The sequence below is a fragment of the Amphibalanus amphitrite genome, unplaced genomic scaffold (genome assembly GCF_019059575.1).
Source record: "Amphibalanus amphitrite isolate SeventyFive unplaced genomic scaffold, NRLGWU_Aamphi_draft 000578F_arrow, whole genome shotgun sequence".
Taxonomy (NCBI): domain Eukaryota; kingdom Metazoa; phylum Arthropoda; class Thecostraca; order Balanomorpha; family Balanidae; genus Amphibalanus; species Amphibalanus amphitrite.
Window position 1 is genome coordinate 262459 of NW_024882072.1, and position 27198 is coordinate 289656.

Below are 27198 nucleotides of genomic sequence, written 5' to 3' on the forward strand. Positions count from 1 at the left end.
CATTAGTTAAGTTACACGCCTGTTCTCAAAAATGCATTTAGTTTATTAACACGCACAGCTTAGTTAGCTAACACGCAATATGTGTGTTTTGCGTACACGCATATAGCTAGTGAAAAGTGGCCGTGTGACAAACACATGTGTTACCTAACACGTCTGTAGTTATTAACAAAACACACCGATGATAGTCAATAAACACGCTTACACGGCTTATCTTAGTAACCTGGCAAATATTCGAAAACTAGGAGGTGTGTTTCAAAACACGCTATTCAACCTTTTGCGTGTAATTGAAAACACACTTAGTCATGAAATGCGTGTTTTGCTTACACGCCTATGGTTAGTGAAAAGTGGCCGGATAACTAACTAGTTGGTAAACTTTTTTTACAGTGATGTAGCAGTGGAGACTGCAATTGGTAGCGGTAAAGATTGTCACATGTAGATGCAGCAATGACACGGGACTGGCACATGTTACACGTAGCATGTAGCACAATCCAAGAAGAGCAGCAGTTGCCATTAGCTATGCCATGAAGGGCCACAGAACTATGTAGCACCACTGGCGCATATATAGTCGCACTGTGATATTGTACTGTCCATTGTACCTACTGAAACTAGCAAATGGAGGAAGATGTAGACATGACACTGCAGCTGGTTAAGAACAGTATTCCTGAGCCATTAAAGGGTTGGACATTTTACCAGTAGGAGCTGGTCTACCAACGTATAAAAAAAAAAAACTGAGAGAAATAGGAAAGAAAAACGACAAACTCGCATTAGAAGGAGACTTCGCTGACCATCAAACAAACAAAATAGCCAAACAGACACGGATATCGGTATCAGTTGAGCAGGATCCGCCTCAGTCGCCTGTTCGGAGCATCCGTTCACCTCTGGTTAGGCGAGCTGCCACGCGCTGATACCCATCTGCATAACTAGCCTTCGATCCGGCCGTATCGGGATTACGAGCAGCCGTCGTTCCCCCGTTATTATTACCAGCCAGCCGGGCAAACAGGGGCAGACCGCGCAGACGGTCCCAGGGTGGTCGTGAACAGTTCCTCGACCCGAGTGGACCCTGCTGGAGAGGCATAAACACCAAGTGAGGCCTGGTAAGGAGTGGTAGAGGGTCGGCGTCACCCCAGGGAAGGTGGGAAAACAGAGGTTAGATCCGTTTGTCACGCATTCTTACGGATACTGGTCAACACGGTTGTTACTAACCTAGCCAGACGCTTGCAAGAAGCAATGGAAGACGGATTCCAGCGGTTATCAAATTTACCCAAAGTATTCTTCATGCCCATCTTTGTATTCGATGAGCTCCCTATATGCCATGAGGGAGGGACTCGATATCATGTCCATTGTCCATGTTCCACTGTTTTACTGAACAAAAAACGAGTACCTACAGACCAATTTCGCAGCGGACAAAGATAAACTCATCGGCAAGGACACTCTGAAATTATAATGAGCTGCCCAGAGAACAGTATGTAGCTTTTGATGTCGGCACTAATAATTTGTCACACAGAAGCTATAACCGTCAAGCGTGAATCCCGTGCGTACGTACATCTTAGCCAATCCGTCCGTAAATATCAAAGTCGTTCACGTATATCAAACGTGGTTCGAAAATGTGTTCACTCAGTCGCCAGCTCCGGAGCGGCTCGGTCTCAGCCCCGGCCGCCGGGCTGGCCACTCGGACCCGCCACCGCCCGAGCTCGGATCGATTCTACAGAATCCAACCGCTCGGAATCATTTCATTCGACAGAGCCCGAGTCCGGACTGCGCCAGTCCGAGCTGCGCCAGTTCCGCCGCCATGACATTTGTCGACGAGAACGGCGCAGCTGCAGCCTCCAGGGCCTGTGGCGTGAGGTTTCAGCTGGGATGGCTTCACTTTGTTTCGTTTACACACTGGGAAAGCCAACCTGCACTGGTGGCATGTCTGCCCAAGTGGCACTAATTCCGGGTGGAGCTTTTACCATCGACTCGTCACTAATCAGTGATGGGGAATTGAAAGCCGCGCGTGTAGTGCGTCCTGAACGGAAGGTGATATATTTCTCATATCTGATGGCAGAATCATAGCCGATTCATTGTAGCGTCGACGTAGATGCTTGTAGCGTTTGATGATTATTTGATTATTGGACGTGCGATGCTATCAGAATCACCATCAATTGCGAGCCATCCCCTGGAAATGGCACGTCTCTCAGACCATTTTGTAATAACATGCAATTCAAGTTGTAAATCAGAAGTGCGACATTTATCCTGCAGCAAAATGAAGATAAATGGCAAAACGCCGGGCTTAAATGCCGGTTATAAAGCGAGTCCGGATATTTATTGATCGAACGAGATATCGTGTAAATGCACGACATGATTGGAAAATTGCAAGAAGTATGTGCCATGCAGGATGCTCTTTGGCACATTTGATGCCAAGCAACATCAGGCAATCAAAGAGTATTTATGTTGTGAGCTAAAAATACCAGCTATTATGAATTGGCGACACCAAACAACACCCACTAACAGTTGTCTTTTAGTAAATAACGCACATTTGATAGCCTTTTTTAAATGGATATCTTTGTACTGAAAGGTTCGTTGTTTTATCGACAAGTATGGATTATTATAAAGACACAGGCACAGGCACATTTAGTACCTAAATCTGTAAAACTTACTGCAATGTAACAAACTGTATGCCTATTGTCTAGCCGCGGTTGATTTTCTACTTCGGTACCTGAAAAACTTCAGTTATCCTAATGATGCAGTTTGCTGCAAAGATAAAAAAGTTCAACCCAAAACGTCCCAGGCTGGTAGCACCCTTATCCATTTCACTAACACCCCCGATAGTGATGGACATGGCAATGGTTCGCGTTTGACTTGGCGGCACTGAGTGCCCCTCGCCGGTCTCCTCAGTCAATACTGATGGGCAATTAGGCCAATGTTTACGACCAATAGAGGCAAAGTTGCAGTCGTTGCATCGGCGCTGCGCCGACATAACTCGCAGCTCAAATATCACGGGGTTAACGACGGCCGCGGCCACTGCAAGGGTTAGCGGCGGCGGCAGCGGCCTGCGGCGCATACTGGCCACGGGCTTAGGGTTTCACAGCGGACAACGACTCGGGGTTTCACAGAGGACACATGGACACAAGCGACGGATCACTGCCAGAGACAGAGTGCATCGCCCACATACACCGCACATGTCATCCACAAAATGCAGGACTTTTAGCCACAAACGTGGTATGAGGCTCGACGGGGACGACTTTAATATCAATATAGCTATAAATTATAGTACACACCGCACTGCATAAACAAATTATAGTTTAATTCATGCGATGAGCTGCGTTTATAAATGACACCCATCTTGTGATGCCTAGATCAGCAGGCTTGAATGAAACCTCTAGAAAAACATGTAATTACGAAATGATTGTTAAGTACCGCCAGACTTAAAACATGGCATTGTAGCACACAACGCAAGCCCAGTTCTGAGCCCAGATTGGATCGCGGCTCTCAAGGCATCCATAGGCAACACATCGCATATAAAAAGCAATTATATTGAAAGTAGCTTACAGGACTATGGAGTCGCATAGCCTAACATTTTGCCCATAACTTATCATGAGCAGCATCATGCAATACCGCGGGCCCGGAAAGCACTCAGCGTTATGCCGAGGGTCAGGGGAAATGTCACTCTGAGCTCCGGCATCTATAGGACCGATGAGGCCGTCAGTTCGGACGATATGCCGACCCATGTTGAGCTAGAAAGTATTTGAATGGTTCAGCAGTGTATCACACAAACGGAATACCTATCTGGGGGTAGGTAGGCACCCGCCAACTATTCAGCAGAAAGAAATTAGAATAGGTAAACGTCAACAAACAACAAAAAGTATCCCATTAGTAGAAAGGCAAATAGGGCAAGTAGAAAATCAATGTGCAAGGAGCAATGCCGAGTGCATGGCAAAACTAAATACAATTCGAAATTTTTCATCACAAAATTTCGAAAACCGGCTAGGTTTTTGCACAATATCCGTACGAGTGTGGCTAGTTGCGGGTCCCGCTACTACTGTTTCGCCTTTCAGCCACCAGGTGGCCAGCACCAGCCCGATATGAGAGAAGACTGGTCCTTATTCCTAGCATCCACTGCCGCTAGGTGGCAGGGCTGTCCCCAGCCGGCTGCAGCCTGAAGCTGGATCGCGCCTTCACAAAAAGTCCATCGAGGCTGTCCACTTGAATTGATCAAGTGAACTGGTCAGGCGATCGTACGACGTCTAGCATCTCCCCAGCAGCCGTCGTTAGCTGATGTGAGGTGGGGGTGGGACAGGGTGAGGGGTGGGTGTAGCGGGCTCCAGAAAAGTTGCCATGACGGTAACTGGCCAATGGTCAGGGTCAGGAAATTCATTCGATAACCCAAAATATTTCTAATGAAAAATAGGTACAGCATCAACTGAATTGAAGGCAATAGCAACTGCTTCACATCACAACTCAACTGATGAACGGTTAGGTAGGTATGCCTTATCGTAGAAATTCAGCGGCACACAATAAAAAGGGACGGAAAAGGAACCAAATGCATTGACACCGCTACATTTTCCCTTTACTGTTGCACGGATCCCCCGCATTATGTAAACAATATTCGAAACTTGGTCGCTCCCGTCGCTAAATCCCCACTCGGATCGCCATCCATGCGAGCCGTTTCAAAACAAATTAACAGACGGAAACACGCCCCAGTAGATCACCACAAGGGGCAGTGGTGTTTGCCAAGTCGACTGAAATTGGGGACAGTGAGAAGCAACTCAGCAGAAACTGTCCGGGTACGGGAGTAACAGATCACAAAGTGACGTTCTGCAGAACAGGTTTGCATTCCTAAGTGAAGTGACAATAACTTGCCAGCAATTTGCATAACCCTCGCATGTGTGCGGCGTTTTCCAGCTTCTAATGTGTAGGGGGGGGGGGGTCGGTTGGACCCCCCCCTTGCCGTTTGGCCCCTGATCGAGCTAGAGCTTCGCGGAAAAAACGAGCGTGTTGCCCGTGACGAGAGGAAGCCGATGCTACCCAATTTTAAGGTCCTAGGTCATTGGTTGACCTTCCAGGTCAGGTCAATGACCCAAAGTCGGGAAAATCGGGACCTGTTAGAAAGTCGTAAAGTGTGGCTGCTAAGGGGTTTTTCGGGGTGCTGATCACGAATATCGTGTTAGTTTTGATCACAGATGATGTCTTGAAGCATTTAGACCAGGTCGGGTCAGGTCAGGTCAGGTCAACCAGTAGGCGTCGTGACGGGTATTCGTAGTACGTGTCAACCGCCTCTGACAGCTTCGTAACATGTTACGAAGTCACCAAAACTACTTCGTAAATGTTCAAATGGTTGCTAAATTCGAATTCAGCTCCAAAAACTAGCCTAGAAACATGTAAAACTCGAAAAAGTGACCCGAGGTCACCCGAGGTCACCAAAGGTCAATGACCTGACCTGACCTTCAGGTGACCTTGACACACACGGGAGTAACATCAAATCACATGTTTGAACGTTTGAAACCACGAAAAGCTTGCAAACACGCGGCTAGTGCGAGCCGACATACGCGAAATCGCGATTCCGGCCAAACATGGTCTCGGAAAAGAGGTCACAGGTCAAAGGCCATTTGGGTCAGGGTCATGAAATTTTCAGGGTAGGTGTAAAATTGATCAATGCGAGGGTACTGAAAGTTTCGTCGCGATCGGCCGCTTTTTACGCGAGTTATTCGCGAAAAACCATGGGGGGGTCCATCCGACCCCCCCCCCCCTACACATGCGAGGGATAATTTATTAAGTGCTAAGCATGATTACTATAAAAACAGCATAAAATCCCATCAATTCCGCTATCTCACACCTGAGTCCTACAACAGGTACAGGGACCCGCAGTTGCTTCTGTACACACTAGTATTTCAGCGTATTCTTTGCCTGTGACACCGTTGGAGGCGAATTGGGAAATGATTGTGTGCTTATTAAAACCACCATCTGAAGGGCTTTAAACTGATGTGCTGCTCTCCTAATTCAGTGAACTTTTTATGGCTATATCAGCAAAACATTGTTTTCAGCGCTTTTTCCTGCCCCATTCCTTCTGAAACCTGGAACCGCTTATTCCGTTTACTCCTGCCATCTGACTATGGTCGTGCTGACTACTAGTTCCGGCGCTAGTGACTGCTCCAGTTTTGCACCCGGCACAAACTCAGGCGGCACCGGGCCGTGGCTCGACCAGGGGAGGGTCGGACCGAGCCGACTGCCTGGGGCGCGGTTAGATCGGACGCCCTGCTGGGGAAGGGGACGGGAGTGAGGGGGAGGGGAGGTGGTCACGTGGTCCGTCCAAGCTCGCAGACGGCCTGTCCTGCGCCCAGCCATGTTCCGTGATCCAAAATGGCACGAGAGCTGTGGAATTCCTGGAGGAGACGCTTCGAAAGCGAACTTCAGCAGCACTAATTTACCATATTCTGTGGAGATAAATGAATATTATCTTAATGCAGAAAAAATTATATGCCTAAGCTGTATAAGCTGTATCTTTTTAAAATCTGTAAATAGGATTATTTTTAGGGACTTATAGGTTTCGTATACACATGTTAAATGTGTTACATTAAGCCGTTTCGCTGTTATGGTTACTAACTGATGAGTTATCCTTTTTCTCACAGGGAATGACAATACAATAATAATACGAATAAAACAGACGTTTCGCACAAAAAAGTGCCTCCGTCAGTGGCAAGAAATAAGTAATTAGGCATATATGTTTTCTTTCGATAAAATCGATGAAGTAGTTATTTTTGTTTTGTTTTTAAAGATATATTTTCAGCAGTTTTTTAAGCACATCATGGAAGCTTATAAACATTTGTGTATTTTATCGGCAACCCGGCTGGCCAGACCGAGACGGTGCCGCATATAGTTCTCATCGATGTTAAACCTATACACTTATTTTTCTCCAATGACGAAGGCACGTTGTTGTCCGAAACGTTTGGTTTTATTCGCATTGTTTTTATATTGTCATTGTCTGTGAGAAAAACATACCCATATGGACTGGTCTCAGTTCATGTAGTAATTGTTGCATATTAATAACACAGATAAAATGAATATTAGCCCTCACCACACATATAAGTAGAGGTAGGTAGACCGCGCCCCCTGCTTTTCACCAATAAATCGCGGCAAAGCGAAGGATTGCGACGATTCTTTGGTGCCCTGGAGTTAATCAATTTTACAACTTCCCGGAAAATTAAATAGCCCTGATAATTTTTGCATCTTGTCTGAGAATTTTATATCCCTGAACCAAATTACCTTTCACCTGTGATTATTTTTCTCAAGATCATGTCAGGCCAGAATAGCAATTGAAAGTCAGCGCACATCTGTGTGTTTCCTTAGTCGTTTCGTGATTAGCAACGTGACAACATGTGAAATATACTATCTAATGTTTGTCTCATTGATTGTTGTGGGTGCCAAGGTCGCGTGAAACTCAGGTTAAGGTCATTTACTTGAAATTATCTCGGTTAACTTCCTTAAATTTACACCTTTTTACTGTGGTTTTTAGGAAGTGTTGGTTTGAAATTTAGCACTCATTTTAGCATTTGAAAACTAGGCATGCTTAGGTATCAGTTATAGTGCCTATGCAATATGTTGCAAGGCTATAAGTGCTGGTTAACATTCTATGGATAGCCGGCAGAACGCCTAATGGGTGATCTGGCGTGACCCGTCCTACCCCAAATGCTTTGATACATCATCTTTGATCAAAGCAAGTGCAAATTCGGAGTCAGAAGCAAGCCAAGTCCCAGCAAACTTCACTTGTAGAAATTCTAGCAGGACCCAATTTTCCGTGCTTTTGGGTTATTAACCCTCGCCCGCACATGGGGGGGGGGGGGGGGGTGGTGGTTGCCACCCCCAGGTAGTTTTTCTGCTCTGCACTCAACATTTTTAGAGCTAGGAGGCTGATTTTTCGTATAGCTGCTCCTCTGTCCTTTCCCGATGTCCACTGAAAATTTCAAGTTTCTGTGGTTTTTGGTTTCGGAGATATGACCTTGTTTTTCAGGTCATGTCATGACCCAAATGGCCAATTATCAACATCTTGCGTTGGCTATGGGCCTTGTGAGCTTCTGACACCTTAATTTCGGCCTTTTTTGCCAGTCTTACCTCCCACCTATCATGGAACATGTTGTTCGACGATCTACAGATGTCAAGGTCAGGGTCAAGGTCAACCTAGGTCATCTAAGATAATTGCGTTTTAGGCAAGCGGAACTTACTTTTTGTGAATTTTTTTGACTGCATTTTTGGTAAAAGCTTCTCAGATCATGATTTCATGTAATATGGACACATAAACAATCGGTGCACACATCAGTATACACACAGACACACACAGACATACAAACACATATAATTGACCTTGACCTAACTTGACCTGAAATGACCTCAGCAGCAAAAACCTGGTCGGGTATTGTGACAAAGAGGTTCTAGCTGGCTTGGCACCAAAAAAACGGCATCGTCATCGGTATATGATAAGCAGCGCACTTGATATCCAACTGTGACCAAAAACAGCAACATTTTTTAGTTTGACCTGACCTGGAAGGTCACTGACTGACCTGAGAAGGTAAAACTGGGTATCATTGGATTCGTCTCTTCCCAAAGAATCTTTTTGGTCTTTACCGCTAAGCTCTATCTCCAACAGGAACGAAATGGCGCGGGGGGGGGGGGGGTGGCAACCCCCCCCCCCCCTTGTGCGTTCTAGGATGGGAAAATGGCATGTGCGGGCGAGGGTTAACCTGGTCTGGGAGGTCAACCAGTGACCTAGGATCTCAGCATTGACCAGGACATAAAAATAATTGGCTTTCTCTCGTCAGCGATGACCAGGGCCCTCAAATCATCGAATTTCTCTCGTCACGAGCAGCTCGCTCTTTTTTTATTTTTCAGCGAAGCTCTGGCTATTCATGAATGGCTGAGGGTTTCTACGCCCCTCCGCTACATATAAGACGCTGAAAAGAAATGCCTAAGTGGGTGAGGGTTAAATATCGATTGGTTTTTAAGTGCCGAAGCCCGAAACACTTAAATTTACTTCGATAGCAGTTTTTAAGACCAACGAGCTCGAATACTACTTTTTGAACAATGTAAGCACCACATAAAATGAATCGTAAGAGAAGCGGCTCAAGATTAAGGAGCTATGAGACACTTAATAAAAAAAAACGGCATAGACTAGAAACTGCACCTAACTTGCACTGGTTTTTAAACCCTTTCGTTGCAGACTGGTAGATTAAATTTTAGGATTGATTTAAGCTGATGCTCAAATGGAGCTATTCATTCGTCATTCATGCGACCATCCAATTCCATTCATAAAAGAAGCCAGTGACAAAATTGTTCATTTTAGATAAGTGTGAAATACAAACTCAATAAAAGTTTAATGATACGGCAAATTTGACAGCTTTTATAATGAACAGACAAACAACTTTAACAAATCAAAGTTGAGAGCCCCAAATAGGGGAGAGTGAGGTAAGATGAGCCAAGGGGCAAGTTAAGCCACCCTTTGTTTCTCAGCTCCTATGGCGCTAATTGACTTGAGCTTCCATGTGCCGTTCGCTTACGATGCTGCAGTCTTTCACGCGAGACGGCAACGTTCTCACGCTCAGCACCCGGTAACATGTGGTATCGCCCCTGATAACTAAGACATGTTTTGCCTTTAAAAAAATGAGATGGCTGTTATCTGCGGTGCATGGTTATTTTCCTTAGCGGGTGTCATTAATCGAAAATGGCCACGGGTGGGGCAAGATGAGCCATTTTCACCTGGGGGAAGATGAGCCGGATAAGCCATTGTTGTCCCCGCTGTCGAAAACCAAACTGAGCTGCGCTTGTTTCTGCTGAATAAAAATGGTAGCAAATTGTTTTTATTTGTTGATTACACAAGTTGTAAGTGATTTGCAGATTATCTGAAGGATAAAATGATTTCTTCCGTGATAGAAAATTGACGAGCTATTGGAAGGCTTAAAACAGTCACTTTTTGATGGAGGAAAAAAAACTTTGCCATAAGTATCTATGCCATGGAGTAAATAAAAGAGCCCACTCTTCGCCGCGCCCGGGAAAAGAAAAGGTTCGCTTTTTCTATCCATGCTCAACTTTCCCCACGACGTGTCTCAGCTTACCCCGCCCATGGGGTAAGATGAGCAACGTGCAAGATGATTTTTGACGTAGCCTTTTCAGTACAAAAATAAGCGGTATGAAACATTTCTGGCCACCATTACATGCGCAAATCACCAATCTGTTCGTCCAACCCGTAAACGCAGAAAAATGATCAGGTTAGCCTGTAGCTTACGAAAACAAAAAGCGGCTCAACTTACCTCATTTTCCCCTACGTAACACAATTGAGGGCATTTTTTTAGGCCATCACAGTATTTGTCAACAATTGTTGTTTGGGGGGCTGGGGAGGGTGGTTACTGGCTCATAATCTGTCCCCCCCCCCAAAAAAAAAAGAAAGAAAACGAAACCGATCATCCGCGAAAAGAACTATTGAGCTCAAACCAAGATGACGAATCGATTTATAGGTATGCAGGATGACTAACGATGCCACTTTTTGACTTCTTGTGTCAAATAAATTCCATCATCTGGATAGCACGTCAACATTCTATTTGACATTTTGCAACAAACGTATACTATTTGGCGCGACTAGCCTCATAAATGTTCTGAAACTAAAACCGTTTCTTCGCAATTAACTTGAACCACTTCATCCCAGCTTATGCACGACAAAAATAAAATAATGCTTCAGGATCACTGGCCTGAATTCCAATGCTTAAAGTTTACTCAAAACCGGTGTGGCTGAGGCACTCTTCGCTACATCTCGTGACGGCCACCATTGTGTTGCATTTTTCGGTAAGCTATAAGTTAATAAGGAAAGGATTGGTGAATGGGTTGAAAACAGCCCTCACCCTCCACCCCCCCCCCTCCTTCTTCTGGAAACATAGTAACCGAAAGATCTGGCGATGGTTTATCCACCTCCTCTGCCGCCGCGCTGCGAGGCCTCGATTCGTTCGGTATGTGGCTTCCTGAGCGGTCCTCCCCGGAGGCAAGGTGAAAGGTCATGTCCTGTATCAGAAATTTATACGTTGCTGAATATGTTTTATAGTTCTTCCAAGGCCTTGGACACCGTTTTATTATATCGGATAAGCATTGCAATTTCTTGTCAATCAATACATCTAAAGAAAACTTGATCATAATCTTATACTGCGGCAATTGTAGTTCTGCTTACGGTTGCCTCTTTATGATACGGGCCACCACCACCTCCACTGCGCTGGAGCTCTGGCGTTCTACCCCTCCCCGCTACGGACCGGCCCTCGGGCTAGGTGTGTTAGTACTGAGCGCAAACCTGTAGTAGTCACGTGACTTTCATTCACGTAGCGGGAACGGAAGCTATAGGCGATACCAAGGATGGGCTCTGGGGAGGCAACCGGCGCGGAAAAATAGCACGATTGTAGTTTTGGAAGAATATCTGTTGCGGTAAGAGGAATTATACAAAACATACGTCTTAGGAGCAAACATGTGTTATTCCTCCATACTTTGCACTACATTTCCTTTCTCCAATGGCCAGCACTTAGCAAATAATAGCGCAATTCTAAATTGGTAATATATGTGTACAGTAGCAACTGCGGGTCCCTGTACCGGCATGGCCAACTACATAAGTCATATTTGTCATTTTTATGACTTAGACCTTTGCATACCAGCATACAGTGGTCTATAATTATGGATATAAATATTCGTCAGCATTCAAAGGACAGGACCTGGATCCGAACCATGCTTCTAGCCGTGAAAACGTAAATCATTTGAGCACTGACCGTGATCTGGTAGTGCCGGCAGATGGGACTGAATGCGTTCGTTCCGCACACAAACAATCCACCGTCGTCCTTCTTCGCCAGGACGCGGATGTAGTTCTGACAGTCGACCTGAAACGAACAGAAAGCGTGATCATTACAGGAGACCGTGATTGCCTGCAGTAGATTAGAAGACAGGGTGGAGCAAACGTAAAATGTAAAAACAATGAATGGTGGCGAATAAGGCGGCAAAATGACTTTAAAACACAATTCGGCAGCTTCGGCCCAACTAATTATGTTTGATAAGCTCGTACACTGATGAACATAAGCTACTTCATCTCACTTTTCTTGTTTATGGGCTATGTCCAACTACTTTGATACAAGATAACAGCACATATCGCCCTTGCCGCTAGCATTCTGGGTAAACTATGCAACTCAATTTCCTGAGCCCTGGCCCCTGGGGTACATATTACGCACTCAAATATTATTTACCTAGTGCCTTCGGCTTTACGGGTAAGCAAATAATTAAGCAAAGCGATATCGGCTTTCAGCAATAGCCTTAAAATAGACCTAACTACGACACTATGAAAACAGACAATGACCTGACATCACCTGAAGGCACGAATTCATAAGGCGATGACCACACGGCCTAATGACGATGTAACATGTGTCATCCAGCATTGCATTCGCGATACACTGCAACTATGTCCAGTGCCAAGTTGTCCCAGGTCAGGACATTGCGAGCTGCGAGCGAGCCTGTACTTACATATGGTATAGGCAGGGGCAAACCTTGGACACTTACCTCAGGCTTGCCCTTGAGCTTGCAGAGCTCCACTGTCGAGGCATTAGACGGCCAGTCGAGTTTCTGAAAACAGAGACAATTATACGTCAGCATATGCATCGAACACGTCAGTGACGAGCTTTAACCCGCGCCCTGGTGGGGGGGGGGGCTATTTTTTGCCCCCCCCCCTCCAGACTTTTCGATATATCTCCAGAACCACTGCGCCGATCGTCACCAAACTTTCAGTACCCTCCCGGACATCAATTTTACACATTGTGACCAAAAATTTTTCCAAAGGCTATGATAGGTTGGCCGGAAATGACGTCAGAGTGACGTCATGTTCTGCCGTTTTCGACCCAAAAAAGGGTTTCGCGGGAAGAGCTGTCAGGCCTATAGCTTTGCAAATACAGAAAAATGATACAGACATAAAAGCTGTAGAATGGACAGGGCTACAAAACTGCTATCTCGGATTTTTGAAATTTTTGGATTTTGACCCCCAAAAATAAAAAATAGATTTTTTGAATATAATAACCAAAAATCCAAAAAGTTTTTTGAATTTCGAAAAAACCGGAATATATGTGATAGTCCCTACCGTCTTCCATCTACATACCAAATTTGAGATTGATACCTCTTTTTTTGGCCAAGTTATAGCGAAAAAACTGTTCAAAATTGATGACGTCAAATTTTCAAACTCAATTTTCAGCAATTCTAGACCTCGTAGCGCAAAACAAAGACCACCATTAGACTCCCCGTGACGAGCTGCATCGAATCAATACCCATTTTATGCAAAAATATCAACTTTGAAATTTGACCTTTTTTGACCTGACCTTGACCTGACCTCCACCAGAAAGTGACCTAAACCGTACCTGATGGTCTTAAAACCAACACCATTGAGTTGGAAATGAAAAACTGGCCATAAAACATGCATCGCACAACCTTAGTAAAGTTGGGTTCATGTGGTGACCCTCGGTGACCTTTGGTGACCTGACCTGTGACCTGACCTGGTATGACCAGTGACCTCTAACAGCAACATATCTACTAGGCAACTGACGCCCTATCGCTGATTCCCGACAAAATGCGTTTTCCTCGGTGTTATAGCGCATTCCCTAGAAGACCCGTGAACGGTGAAACATTTCATCTTTGACCTGACCTGTGACGTCATCGGTGACCCCGAGGTCAATAAAATTTGGTTTCCTTCGACAAATTTGACAGGCCTTTCGAACGCCGTTTGAATTTTGCGGATCCGTCCAGTAGTTTCGGAGATACGAGGGGGGGCAAAAAATAGCCCCCCCCCCACCAGGTCGCGTTATAAACAGACCCCACCAGGGCGCGGGTTAATTAGCTCACCAAACAGTAGCATATATTTACAGCTCTCGCGGATATGTTACTTTTTACCCGACCCATTCCTTCCTTTTCAGCCCGGTCCCGCAAAAAAAAAAAACAAAAAACAATGTATAATGGAGTCAGATGTCAACATCTCCACACCATCGCATATTTAGTAGCCGCATCTCAATCCTAGCACAACACTAACCGGAGTCAACTCATTCCAACTAGGAGTGTCGTCACTATTTCCGCCGCTGACTAACGACGCTTTCAGCACAACTCAGCGCCAACTTAGCCACTTGATGTCCCCAGTCGTAGCTCGGACCCGGTGACTGACATTACACCTCGAACTGCCGTCCCAAAGCCGTAGAAGTCGACGGCACAGCGTTGGAACTCGACGGAGGGGGTCTGTTTGGACAAAGCCACCGACCGCATGTGGAGAGAGGTCGATACAAAGCCACTAAAACCGGATGAAACATAAACAACGCTTCAGCGGGGGGCAAAGATGTTTCCGCATAGGAAGGACAAGAAGTCGTTGGGTACGACCTATAACTAAACTGACAAAAACTGAGTTGAATGATATTGTGCAGATGTTGTGTATTTGAAACGAGGATCCGAGAGGCAATGCCTTCGTAAATAATAAGCCTTGGGGTCGTTGTGACAGGGTTGAAAGTGGACTGTGGATAAAATGTGGGCTGGGTTTTGGATAAGAGTGTAGGTGTGCTGTGAAATGGCCCAGGATGGACCATGGTTAGAGAGAACCAGAAAGGTTACATAAGCGAGAGGTAGAGCGAGGGAGACCGCTCAGCGGATCTCTACCGCTGGTCCACTGTGGCGCAGCAGTTTATGGATTTCTGCCGTGGACAGCGCCACTCTCCGGAGAGACAGAACGACAGACCGTGCTCTGACACAGCGGCGACACTGTTCACCAAAGGTCAGGGGTCACCCCGACGGAGAGAGACTGAGGGAGAAAGGGAGAGAGAGAGAGAGAGAGAGAGAGAGAGAGAGAGAGAGAGAGAGAGAGAGAGAGAGAGAGAGAGAGAGAGAGAGAGAGAGTCGAATACTTTAAATAGGTACCTACTTCAAAAAAGCTAAATGGTTATGAGGAAGAAAAAAGGAACAAGGCTAAACTAGCAAGATCCCAGACTATCACAAACTGCTACGAATAAAGGCCAACACCTGGCAGTTCGAACCAATCCAACCAGCCCTGGTGTCATCGAAGTGGGCCGGCTCCTGGTGTGATGGGACAGGTTAGCTGATGTCATCCAAATCCGACCCCAAACCCTAACCACTCAATTAACGGTCCTGGGCAGTCGGGGCAACACCGTGCCTCAAAACAGAGAAATACACACCGCCGCCAGAACACCGAACATTGAACCGCAGCTCCGGTGCAAAAGTGTGACTTTTTTCAATTATTTGTTCAAGAATCGATCCTGCAGCCCGCGTACACGGTTCAGGCGGCGTGCCAGGCAGCAATCAAGTGCCAGAACTGTTTGGGTTGGGTGACTTTGGTGACGTTTCCGCGGTGCAGTCGATTCGTGATTGGTGCAGCGTGCCGTTCATTGAAAATGCCCGCTCAATCGCACCGAATAGCTACATGTGGTCGAATGAAGAGCTGACAATGGCTGCTCAGTCATTTTTTACTTCATCGATGGATGTAATTTGCCCTGTTAGCCCATGAGGAAGCAATATGGATATCATTTTTTTGTATATCAGTGGAACAGTTTTTTAGGGTATCATTGGCACACAAACTGCGAATTCAGGAAGAAAAAGTTGATTGACTGCATTATAAGAACTGATTTCGACAGAGTATTATTCAATCTGCGAATTAGAAGCATCAGTCTTCATGATAGCCAAGTCACTGACTGAGACGACACGCTGTACTTCTGTTGATTTATCCGTATAATGAAGTGGCCCTGGCTGTGACTGCCGTCCTCTCTAGTCGCCAGCCTGGCCTGGATAGCAGCAGATGGCAGGCGGCCGGCTGGCCAGCCGCGCGGCACGGACGTGCTTTTTGCTGAACGTGGCCCAGTTCCATTGGTTCCGCCCCAACCGCCAGTCAGGCTAGTCGGGTTTCGAGTTTCAACTGCCTTCTTCAACATTGACCACTGGCGATCCTCGATACTTTCACTATCAACTTGGTTGCTATCAATTGCAGTTCTGCCTCTAACGTCGGGAGCCGCCACGAATGGTCACCAAGTTGTCAATTGCTCTCATTTATATAGACGGCAGCGTCAGGGGGTTGGTGGCAAGATGAGAAGTCCACCAGCGGTACCTACAAAAAGACAGCAAAATCAATAATGACAACAGTCATAGAGAGATATGTTAGTTCTGTATTAGAGATGTCAATCGGATACCAACTTTTTGGTATACCAATACCAAACCGATACCAACTTGGTATTTGGTATTTCAATCGCAATGTGTTTGGTATTTTGTTGGTATCATGAACCCTCAATAATGTATAAAAGGCTAAGAAATCGGTATAAAGTTGGTATTTCCCTCATTTTTCCAAGTTGGTTTGGTTTCGGTATTTCCCCATGGGTTTGGTCGGTATTTGGTTTGGTATCGGTATTCAGATTTACCGTAATTGACATCACTATTCTGTATCGTTGTCAAAGCTGGACATGTCCACGAATGCTTCTTTATTGCCTGATCTTCCAGTGATTATGATTTAGGAAGCAGGCTGCCGGCTTAGCTTCTTCGTGCCTGAAGCTCATTCAAGCCACATTCAGACCATCATTTATTTATTTATTTATTTATTTATTTTACATCGTGAGCAATTCCGTCAAAACAAGAGGCTATTACATGCTCGTGTCATCATATAGCATTGGACTGGGGAAACGAGACTACATAACGCACATACTTGACACATGCTAACAGGAACAACACTACATCATCGCAGAATGTAGCATCACATTCCATGGTTGACATGCTGGGGCTCACGCTGGTGTTCTAACAAGAACTTCCTGAGCGTGGGCTTGAAGACAGCCGGAGTTGACTCTCGCAATGTCTGTGGCAGCTCGTTATAGTCAGATACCGCCGAGTAGAGAAAGCGGCGCCTCCCAAACTCCGACCTGATCGTGGGGGTCACCAGCATGTCACTGCTACGGGTGTCTCTCCCGTGTACACTCCGTCTAATGGACAGGCTAGCCGACAGCACCGTAGGCTCAGACGTGGCTAACATTTTGTGAATCGACACAAGTCGGTGATACATGTACATGCTATCAGCATGAAGCCAGCCACGTTCATTGATGACGTCACTCACGCGATCGAATTTTTTTCGTCCAGAGACGACACGCGCGGCGAACCGAATCACCTTCTGAAGTCGACCGCGTTGAGTCGCATTGCTTGCCCCATAAACAGATAGGCAGTACCGGATGACGGAGAACACCAGGCCTTGTACCATGGTGGCCCCATCACCGACTGTGGCAGACTGTGTCTGCTGTGGCTCAGTCCACACAAAGTGCCGGTACACCGCCGTATGACGTCGTTTGTGTGCGTGACAAATGTCATGTCCCTTTCAAACCACACACCGAGGTTTTTGACGGCGTCTGAGCAGGTGATGGTTGAGCCGGCGAATTTGATGCTGACTGATGGAATGCGACGGGTCATTTCTCGTGAGCCGAGCACGATGAACTGGGTCTTCGCTGCGTTGATTTTTAGACCATTTTTGCTGTACCAGTTGTGTGCTACAGACAGGGCCTCTTCGAGCGACCCGACAAGCTGGGCCAGCTCACTCGGCTGTCCCGTGACAAACAGCTGGACGTCGTCGGCGTAGGCGATCATCTCCGTTGGGCCGCCGTCTACGTGCAGTGGCAGATCGTTGGAGTAGATGTTGTAGAGCAATGGCCCGAGGGCGGATCCTTGATAGGTGCCAATCGGGTTCATGAGAGGACTGGAGAGCGTGCGGTCAATAGATGTCCCTGTTGATTGCACCTGCACGCGCTGGTAATGATCAGCCAGGTAGCTTTGAAACCAGCGCGTGTCGACGCCGTATAGCTCCAGCTTGCGTAAAAGCGAGTGGTGCGGGATGGAGTCAAAACAGCGAGAACAGTCCAGCAGACACAATAGAGTGACTTCACGCCGGTCCATAGAACGAAAAACATGATCGGTGAGGGTGAGCAGCGCGGTGTCCGTTGAATGGTTGCTTCTAAAGCCATGCTGATTCGCGGAAAACAAATGGTGAGAACAAAAATAGGCGTTCAACTGTTCGAACACGACTCGCTCTGTGATCTTCCCTATAGTCGGAAGAATGGATATCGGTCTATGGCGGCTGAAGTCATCAGCTTTGGAAGCCTTTGGAATAGGGTGCACGATAGTGAGTTTCCAAGACTCTGGAACGGCATGTGATGTGATGCTGGAGTTAACAATATGTGTCAACACATGGTACAGTGAGATCAGGCACTTTTTAACAAAACGAATACACAGACCGTCGGCGCCGCATGCCGGAGAATCGTTCATCCTGCTCACGACAGAGTACAGATACTCGGGGGTAATGGGTGCAACCACGAACGAGCCTGTTGACACTCTGGGTAGGCGAACAGGGAGCTCAGGGCCTGACATATCGACAGCCTGTGACGTTTTCAGTCCGATTTCGGCGAAGTACTTATTAAGCGCGACCACATCTACTTGATCAGCAGTAATGGGTGGTTTACCGGCCTGTTTGGCCGCCACTACCGGCCGCACACTTCTCCACAGGGACGCCGGCCCACGCTCGCGAATGTGCCGCTGCACAGCGTCACGGGAGTCCCCGCGTATCGCAGCTCGCACGCGCCGGTTCAGCTGCCGGTAGAGGTCGCGGTCGCCGCCTCTCAGTGCCGCCCTCCGCTCTACCATCAGCTGTTTGGTGGCCTCAGACAGGGGCGGGGCTGTGGGGTTCCGCACTCTGGTCCGCTTTAGAGGTGCCGCCTCATCCAGAATTGGTCGTGTCACGTTTAAGAAGTACTCCCACTGCGCAGCTGGATCGGCGCTGTAGCATAAGCATCATCACAGTAGCTGAGTCCGAATGCCGTAGAAATGATGGCATTAACGTCCATATTTCATTATTTAACTGGACATGCCGTTTTCCAACTGCGAGACGTGGCCTTTGTCCGGCGTTTGAAATATAGTGTCCATAAAGTGTGCCGCTATGTCCGGCCCTCCGGGTGAGATTCTGGAGCTGTGACACCGAGAAACAAATGCTAGTCAGAGCTGCGGAATAGGCAAAGGATAGGGTGTGTCTTCAGTGGCAGAGGAGCACACCGTCCCAAATGGCAGGCCAGGGCTCTTGGAAAAATATTGAGGATGACTTGGAGGATAGATAGAAAGGCAGGTTATCTGGAAGGTCAGGATGAGAACGGATGACAGATCAGAGGAACCCTGAAGAGGAAAGAATGAAAGACAATGCTGAGGACGAGGAGAATACAGGGTGAAGACAAACCGACAAGGGGAGCTTGTGTCATCAACCTCATCGCTCTGGTAGTTTGAAATTACTCCCTTCCCAAGCAGCCAGCTCCCGCGTCTGCCATCCACAGAACTATCATCAAAGTCCTCAAGCCATCACAAAGGCTAACTTGGTCGGCGAATCGCAGCGTGGCTTCCGCTCCGGGCGGTTAATAAGGTCGATAACGGCCCCAATAACGTAGGACTCACGCACTTACTGGCGGCGATTCGCTAATAAACGCCTGCGTCAGTCTCGGGGCCGCTCGGTTACGGTCCCAACGACACCCTGGTGGGCCACGAATTAGACGCAGCCGAGCCGAGCAGGCCGCCCCGCGCAGAAACTTGTATCGAGCTTCACGGAAACCGGGCGGTGGCCGGGACGGCACAGGGAATTCACATATCTGTTATATAAAGCTAGAGGCATTAACTCGCTCACATAATTAATACATGACTATGAATATTTACATACATTAATGGAAGAAGAAATTAAGGAATCCATGAATAAGGAAAACATGATGAAAACGATAAAATTAATGGAAATATGATAAAACAAAGAAATATTAGTGAGAAAATGAATGAATTAGGCTAAGCATACATTCAAGTAGGACAAAGTGCATAAGGTTTCCGTCTCAGAACAGCGAGCCTGAGGCTAGAAGAACAACCAGAGGGGGGGGGGGGGTCACCATTCCATTGCATGGGGCGCGGGTAAAGTCAGGTCGGGTGGTGGGTCGCAATGTCATTTGAGACGAGCACCATCCATCGTGACACCCGGGTCAACAGTCACTCATTCATGCATTTGGACGTTTGTGCAATACAAATGAATGAATGAATGAATGAATGAATGAATGAATGAATGAATGAATGAATGAATGAATGAATGAATGAATGAATGAATGACGCCAATGCCTTTGCTTTCTATGCACATTTTTCGCAAGTCATTCGCAATAAAACTGAAGCTCATATAAATTTACATCAAAACAACAACATCCTAGTTTTCATATTACTCGTCACAACTCCGCACGAGAACAATAAGCGATGTCAGGACATTCCGGTAAAGCAAGACCCCGCAGGAGAATAATGGTCCACTAACGCAATGCAACGCGATACCATCATGCGGGGTCCTATGTCATTACCTCCCCATTAACGTGTGGCTGGCTGGGGCTCGGGTCCGGTCCATCTGAGTCCATCACCTCCCCATCTCTGCCCGGGCTCCCTCCAGCCATCAGCAGGTCTGGTGCCGCCCAGCCATTACCGTTCGCGACGGGGAAAACATAAACATAACCAGACGCGTGCCCGGCATCCTAACGGTGCTAGCTGTAAGGGCTACAGTGACACGGTGAGGCGGTGGAAAAACGCCCTTATGGTGGTGGCGGCGTTGGTCGGCTGCGCTGCGGGGACACGCAGTATACACAATGCGCTTTAATCGGTCTGTCACAAACCGAAGCAGACGGTGTAATGGGAAAAACGGAGACGATTGGTATTTGGAGGCGCTGGAAGTTTGGGCAATGATGATGTAATAGCTCACTTCGTCCGGCACGATGTACCTATAGAAACATTGATGCAATCTGCTTACAATTTCGTCCGTAAGAAGTCGTGGAAAAAGGCATCATATTTCGTAGTTTGTAGTAAAACATACTTTCATGTTTATGGGATGAATCAACAGAAAAATCGTCGCGCTTGCCTTAAATACAGCTTCCCATTTATGTATTTCCACGGCTCAATTGTATTCCAGAATTCCTAAGTGGACACCAACTACTCTGAGCCACTGTCTCTCTGCTCCAAAACCTACCGTTTCTCCATATTTGCATATCTCCAGCTGATACGGAGCAGGCAGACACTCGGCCTGTATTCATACGGAGGCTAGCGGCCGTTCTCTTGTCTCGGAACTGTTGCCGCAGGGCTGGGTCGTTCCACTGGGTCCGTAACAGTCACATGCATAATTCCCTTCACCGTCCGCCCGGGCGGGGGAGGTGTGGGGAGGGGAGGGGGCGACTCGTGCCTCGCCCCGGGGCATCGAACCGTTCCCCAGGCGTGCTCAGCCACTCCCAACCCTCTGTTCACAGTCCTGTCTGAATGAAAACTCAGAGGGTATTGGAGCTGTCTGTTTCAGACGTTCGCCGAAACGTCGAATAATATTTATCAATTTATAAAAACAGTCGACACGCATTGGCTGTGCTTCACTTCATGCAACAAACAGCGAGCGATTTGTCACTGTGGAATGCAGCGATTATAATCACTAAGTATAGCGATTATAAGCACTAAACCTGTACCACTATGCCACCCAATGTCCCACTTTGCGCCAGGCCAGTCCCACTTTGCGCCAGGTCAGTCCCACCGTGTGCCACCCTGTCCAACTGTGTGTCATCGTGTCCCATTGTACGGCACCACCTGCTCCACTGTGTGCCACCCTCTCCTACTGTACCGCCACCCTGTCCCACCGTGCGCCCAACCTGTCCCAATGTGCTCCCAGCCTGTCCCACCGTGCGCCCAGTCTGTCCCACCGTGCTCCCAGCCTGTCCCACCGTGCGCCCAGCCTGCCCCACCGTGCGCCCAATCTGTCCCACCGTGCGCCCAGCCTGTCCCACCGTGCGCCACACTGTCCCAACTTGCGCCCGACCTGCCCCACCGTGCGCCCAGTCTGCCATACCGTGCGCCCAGTCTGTCCCACTGAGCGCCCAGCCTGTCCCACTGTGCACCCACCCTGTCCCACTGTGCGCCCGACCTGTCCCGCTGTTCGCCAGCCTGTCCCACTTTGCGCCCGACCTGTCCCACTGTGCTCCCACCCTGTCCCACTGTGCGACCAGTCTGTCCCACTGTGCGCCCAGCCTGTCCCACCGTGCGCCCAGCCTGTCCCACTGTGCGCCCGACCTGTCCCACTGTGCTCCCACCCTGTCCCACTGTGCGCCCAGTCTGTCCCAATGTGCGCCCAGCGTGTCCCACCGTGCGGCGCCAGTTCGGCGGGTGTCGCCCAGCCTGTCCCACTGTGCGGCGCCAGTTCGGCGGGTGTCGCGCAGCCTGTCCCATTGTGCACCCAGTCTGTCCCACTGAGCGCCCAGCCTGTCCCACCGTGCGGCGCCAGTCCGGCGGGTGTCGCGCAGCCTGTCCCACCGTGCGGCGCCCAGCGTGTCCCACCGTGCGGCGCCAGTTTGGCGGGTGTCGCGCAGCCAATATCCATTAAATAACGTCCAAGAGGTCGTCGGTGGCCCAATATAGCCCAAACGAAGAGCGCTGAGCGGCCTCCCGAATCGGACCGGCGGCGGCTCACGCATGTCAGATGGGCAGCGCGCCTCATCAAACGCGCCGAAATGGATGGTTTGACAGCGATGGTTCTGGGCCCCGAGCTGGAATCTCGGGCGAGGGCAACGAGGGACAGCTAAGAGCTTGAGGAAAACGGCCTTGGTCACCTACCTGTCAAGAGAGGCTAAACAAAAAATGATGGATAAAGTAAACAATGCGTTTGATGAAAGCTATAAAAATCGAGCAATGTGCAAGAAAAGACAAAAGAACTGCGGAGGTCGGCAAGCAATGTGTGCCTAGTGTTTCGCATTGAATTCGTTCATTCGGTATTTTCGGAGGTTTTGATCATTCCATTCAGATATCGACTAATCAATAAATAGCCCAATTCGTCTTTGAAATAGGCACTAAGGCGATATTTTAGTTATTTGCCAGGCAATGAGACTCTTCTTCTCGCCTTTTTACAGCTACATCGATAAGGTAAAACAGACGAATAGAGATCGCTGATTAGTAATAGTACATTATCGCACAAGTTCAGTGAGTAAAAATGTATTTAATCAAAAATTTAAATAATGTACTCCTCGTGCCATATGATTGATCGTATCCAATTGCAATCCATTTGTTCTCTAGATCTCACACTGCACAGCATAGGTTGACACATTTTCAAAGTTATGTCCTAACTTTTGATTGGATGGATTTACGGGATTAGATTGTCTGCCCAGGGACGCTTTTTGTGGGCGTTTCCCGTAGGAGCCATCCAAACGTGATGTTTCCAGTAAACGACGCTGCGTTATTTGTTGACCAGCGCGCGCCAACGGCGCTGAGGCTTTGACAGGCTCAGAACTTCACGTCAAAAAGAAATTAACAATGTTAGCTTAACTCAAGGAGACACTTCATGTATTTTAATGCCTGCATCTTTACATCTATTGACATTTCAGGAAATGTACCAGTTTATTGACAACTGTCTCTAAGCTCCAGCTCAAACGGTTCCCATTTCGTCATCCCCGACAGGTGCTCCCCACTGGCATCTACTCCGCAGCAGCGGCGACAGCCTCCCAGGGGCAATGTCCGCTATCATATGTCGACAGGGAATGGCATCATCGGCCGCCTGAGCCAGACATCAAACATCAACAGAACGCTGGAAGCTGTCGGCGGCCGGCCCGGCGACCGAACGACCCCCGGATGACGTCAGATGGTCGGACGAGTCCCACTGACACGTGCCGAGAGGTAGCATTGAAGCCATGCTCCAGTCAGCACGAGTCCAATCGCTGTCAGATTCTGAGTGCCGCAGAGATCGACGGGTTTCAATCGTCTGTGTGTTGTCCTTTCGAGCATGAGTTCAAACGGTTTAAAGGCTCGGCGACCAGCTTTTATCAGCGACTTTCTTCAGCTCTATGATGCTTGCAAAAGACACACATGTTGCTTTTATTGGACCACGACCATCCAGATAGGGCCGATTGCCAAAACCCTACGCCAATATCGTTGCAATGGCAGATGAAGACAATGCACATTGATTACACAAAACGCACACTAAAATGCAGGAGTTGCAAAGGGGAAAAACAGCTCGTATCAAGAGTATGCCGTGGTGCTGAACCATGTCAGTTCATACGGGCGAAATAGAAACGACATCGTCAATAGAAGGAAAAAAGTAAAGCAATAACTACCCTCGTAAACCAATGAGGCATTTAAGAGCTCCTGGACATGTTGTCACACACATTGCTGAACTGCATGCCAGCCAGGCACACTGCAAGAAATGACAAACAGCTCCTCACACACTGATGAGCGGCCAGCAGCAACAGCGGAAAGTCACGCAACTCAGCTCATCAGGGAATGGGTCAGCGTAGAGTTCACGTCGCCCCTTCTCCCTGGGGACAGGGGTGCAGAATAGGGTCGGAGGGCAGACATGGAGGGCAGGCGGAGGGCAGGCGCAAGACGGCAGTACCGGCGGACGGTGGACAATACTACTGGAACGGCCGTAGTTCTTCATATAAAAGGAAAAAAGATAGCAAAACGAGGAGGGAAAGATGACCAAATGAAATTCTGAACCATAGTAGCCATGTCTACCCAGCAACGTGAGTTTGTTCCTTGTTCTGCTTCATCCTCCAAGCCAATTATTTCCATTGCTGTTCCCGGCCATCTTGTTTCGTTGGTGGCGCACCGTGACGTGGAACGCCGCACGGTGGAACGGGTCTGCGGCGAGCACGTGCGCCAGGAATGCCGCGGCACGTCAGGTGCGGCATGTTTGGCGCGATCAACGGCCGCCGACGAAAGCGGCGCGCCTGTCCCGTGTCCAAATAAACAGCGCTGCGCCGCGGGGTGAGGACAGCGGCGGACAGACCGTGGCGAGAGGTGGCTGGGAGCGCAGAGGGTCAGAGAGTGTGGTGGTATGGTCAGCTGGAGCGAGAATTGCTGAGTGGGAATAGCTAGAGAGAATAGCTAGAGTTTTGTGGTTTTGTGGTATTGAGGCATGGTATGGTCATGGTGACACGGCCATTGTATAGCGATGGAGGAAGTGGGGTGGCGCTTCAAGATAAATAAAAAGAGAAGATACAGTCGCGCGTTTGCTATGTGGGTAAAAATAGTAAACTTTTTGGGATTAAAAAAAAGCATACCTATTGGGCGTGATGGAAAAAAAAATGCAGAACAGCACAAGCCATTACTTTCTCAAGCCTCGCATATGATGAACGGTTTCTGCAACACCACATCGAAACACACCTCTCTCATTTATGAAACTGATGCGCCATAGCCCCATTTTCAAAAGCAGCTCCAAAGTGGCGATCCTTGTTTCAGCGCACTTTATGAAAACACCAGTTCAGCGGTCACAAAGCTACGCCGTCGCAAAGCTCCACATCAGGTCGACAAACATCTGACTCGAGTTCAGTCCAGAGACGGCGCGCAGGTCACGTCCGGGGACCAAATTGGCCGAGTCACCCTCTTCTGCGAGTCGCTGGACGCCGGGTCTGACCTCGGCAATATGTGCGCTGTGCTGCTTCGTGCGTGTGCACGTGCGTACTGTGCCACAACTGCAGACAGCAGAATGTTCTCGCTCGCGATATGTGCTGAGGAGCGCAACGCATCGGTACTATTGGAAAAGCATCGAGAGTAAGAACTAGCACTAAATAAATGACGAGCTGACGGCTGACGCGACATACGGAACTGTCGAAACAGTGCGGAAAATGGAGCAAATAAATGGTGGAATATGAGATAAACAAACGGGGCGCCAGTGTCCTGGACCCTTTTCATAATGTGTGCCGCAGATATGAATGTGACCTCAAAAGCACCATCAAAAACATGGTCTTTCACTTTTACCAAATTTTGGCACAGCTCGTGCTTCCAAGAAAGTTGGCGCAATGGAGCAAAGGTAAGAGAGGAAGCCAAGGATGATTCAGCACAAGAACCATCACTTCTACTTCAGCATAAAATATAAACCCTCTCCATATACGCGTACGTTAAACCCACATGAAGGACTGCTAGTTTTTATTCATGTCGTCCCATATGGAAATCGTCCATCCATTTATCATCAGGGTCGAATGGTCGCAGTCGCACTCCTAGCCACCCTGCTGTGAAGATGGCGACAGAGGCACACACCCCAGCAGCACGAAAAACCGCCCGGCTTTGTCCCTGGGTCCCCAAAGAGCTCCCGCGGGTCGAATGGTATGTCTGTGGGTGGCTATCGGGAGAGATCTGAGACGGGCTAGGCGCCGCCGACATGTAACTGAAATGGCGCACAGTTGGGACACGAGGATGGCGAGAGTCTGATCGGCACGACGAAATTCGGCGAGAGTCTGATCGGCACGGCGAAATTCGGTAAGGAGCGATATGCCGCCATACAGATGTGCGACCTTGAACACGTCTTGCTGGAGCATCTCTCGTCCTTCGCCGTGAACATGACCATTGGCGCCTATAAAAACTTGTAACGTTCTTCAAAAACTTGGGACACCCGCCGAACAATGCCTAAACTTCGGCCTTTATGGCCGATTGCTATTTCGATCTTTTTAGATAACAAAATGGAATTAGCTGAGCTATGTAAAAATCCATCGATCACACCAGTTTTTTTTAGGCCTACCTTCGGAAAACATGCTTGAAACGTCACATTTCAACACATGCTATGCCAATAAAATGGTTTATGTTCATAGCAGATAGAATCTTACAAAACCGGTTCGTGGCACCGCTTTGATGTAAGGCAGCCAAGGCATTCGCTCTGGACATGTCTCGGCATTAACCCGCGCCCTGCTGGGGGGTGTTTGAACACCCCCCTTGTGGTTTTTCGCGAATATCTCAAAAACGGCGGCGCGGAGCGCCGCCGTTTTTGGTACACCTTATCATACATCAATTCTACACATGTTGTGAAAATTTCAGACCAAGGTCATTCAAGGTCAGGTCACCAGGTCACTTGAAGTGACCTCACCTCATAAAAAGTTTCAATGTCTGTCATAGCTACACCGAGTGACCGATCGCTTTGAAACTTTCAGCGATTGCTAAGAGCAATAGCATGTACAAAATGTATATCTCAGAATTTTGATATCGATGACCTAAGGTCAGGTCAATTTTGCGACCTCCCCATTATAAGTCAATGGGAGAAAATTGAAATGCGCCTCTTTTGGACGAAAGACATTATAAACACTCCCAAACAATGAATTACAAGTGGTTTAGACACACTGAACATGAAAATGGTGTCCGTGACCCCTGTTTATGCCC

The 27198-nt window shown here is 48.0% G+C and overlaps 1 protein-coding gene across 1 annotated transcript in view; it reads right to left on the reverse strand.

Annotated features, from left to right (window-relative positions):
* Nucleotides 1–25: 25 nt before the first annotated feature.
* Nucleotides 26–27198, reverse strand: part of LOC122394193 (semaphorin-1A-like) — a 76629-nt gene continuing 49456 nt past the window's right edge. Inside the window, exons 5-7 of the mRNA XM_043390914.1 lie at nt 12544–12606; nt 11766–11873; nt 26–1063 (exon numbers count right to left, since the gene is read on the reverse strand). Of these exons, the coding sequence (XP_043246849.1) occupies nt 848–1063; nt 11766–11873; nt 12544–12606 (387 nt within the window). The 3' untranslated portion in view covers nt 26–847. The remainder of the gene's footprint in view (nt 1064–11765; nt 11874–12543; nt 12607–27198) is intronic.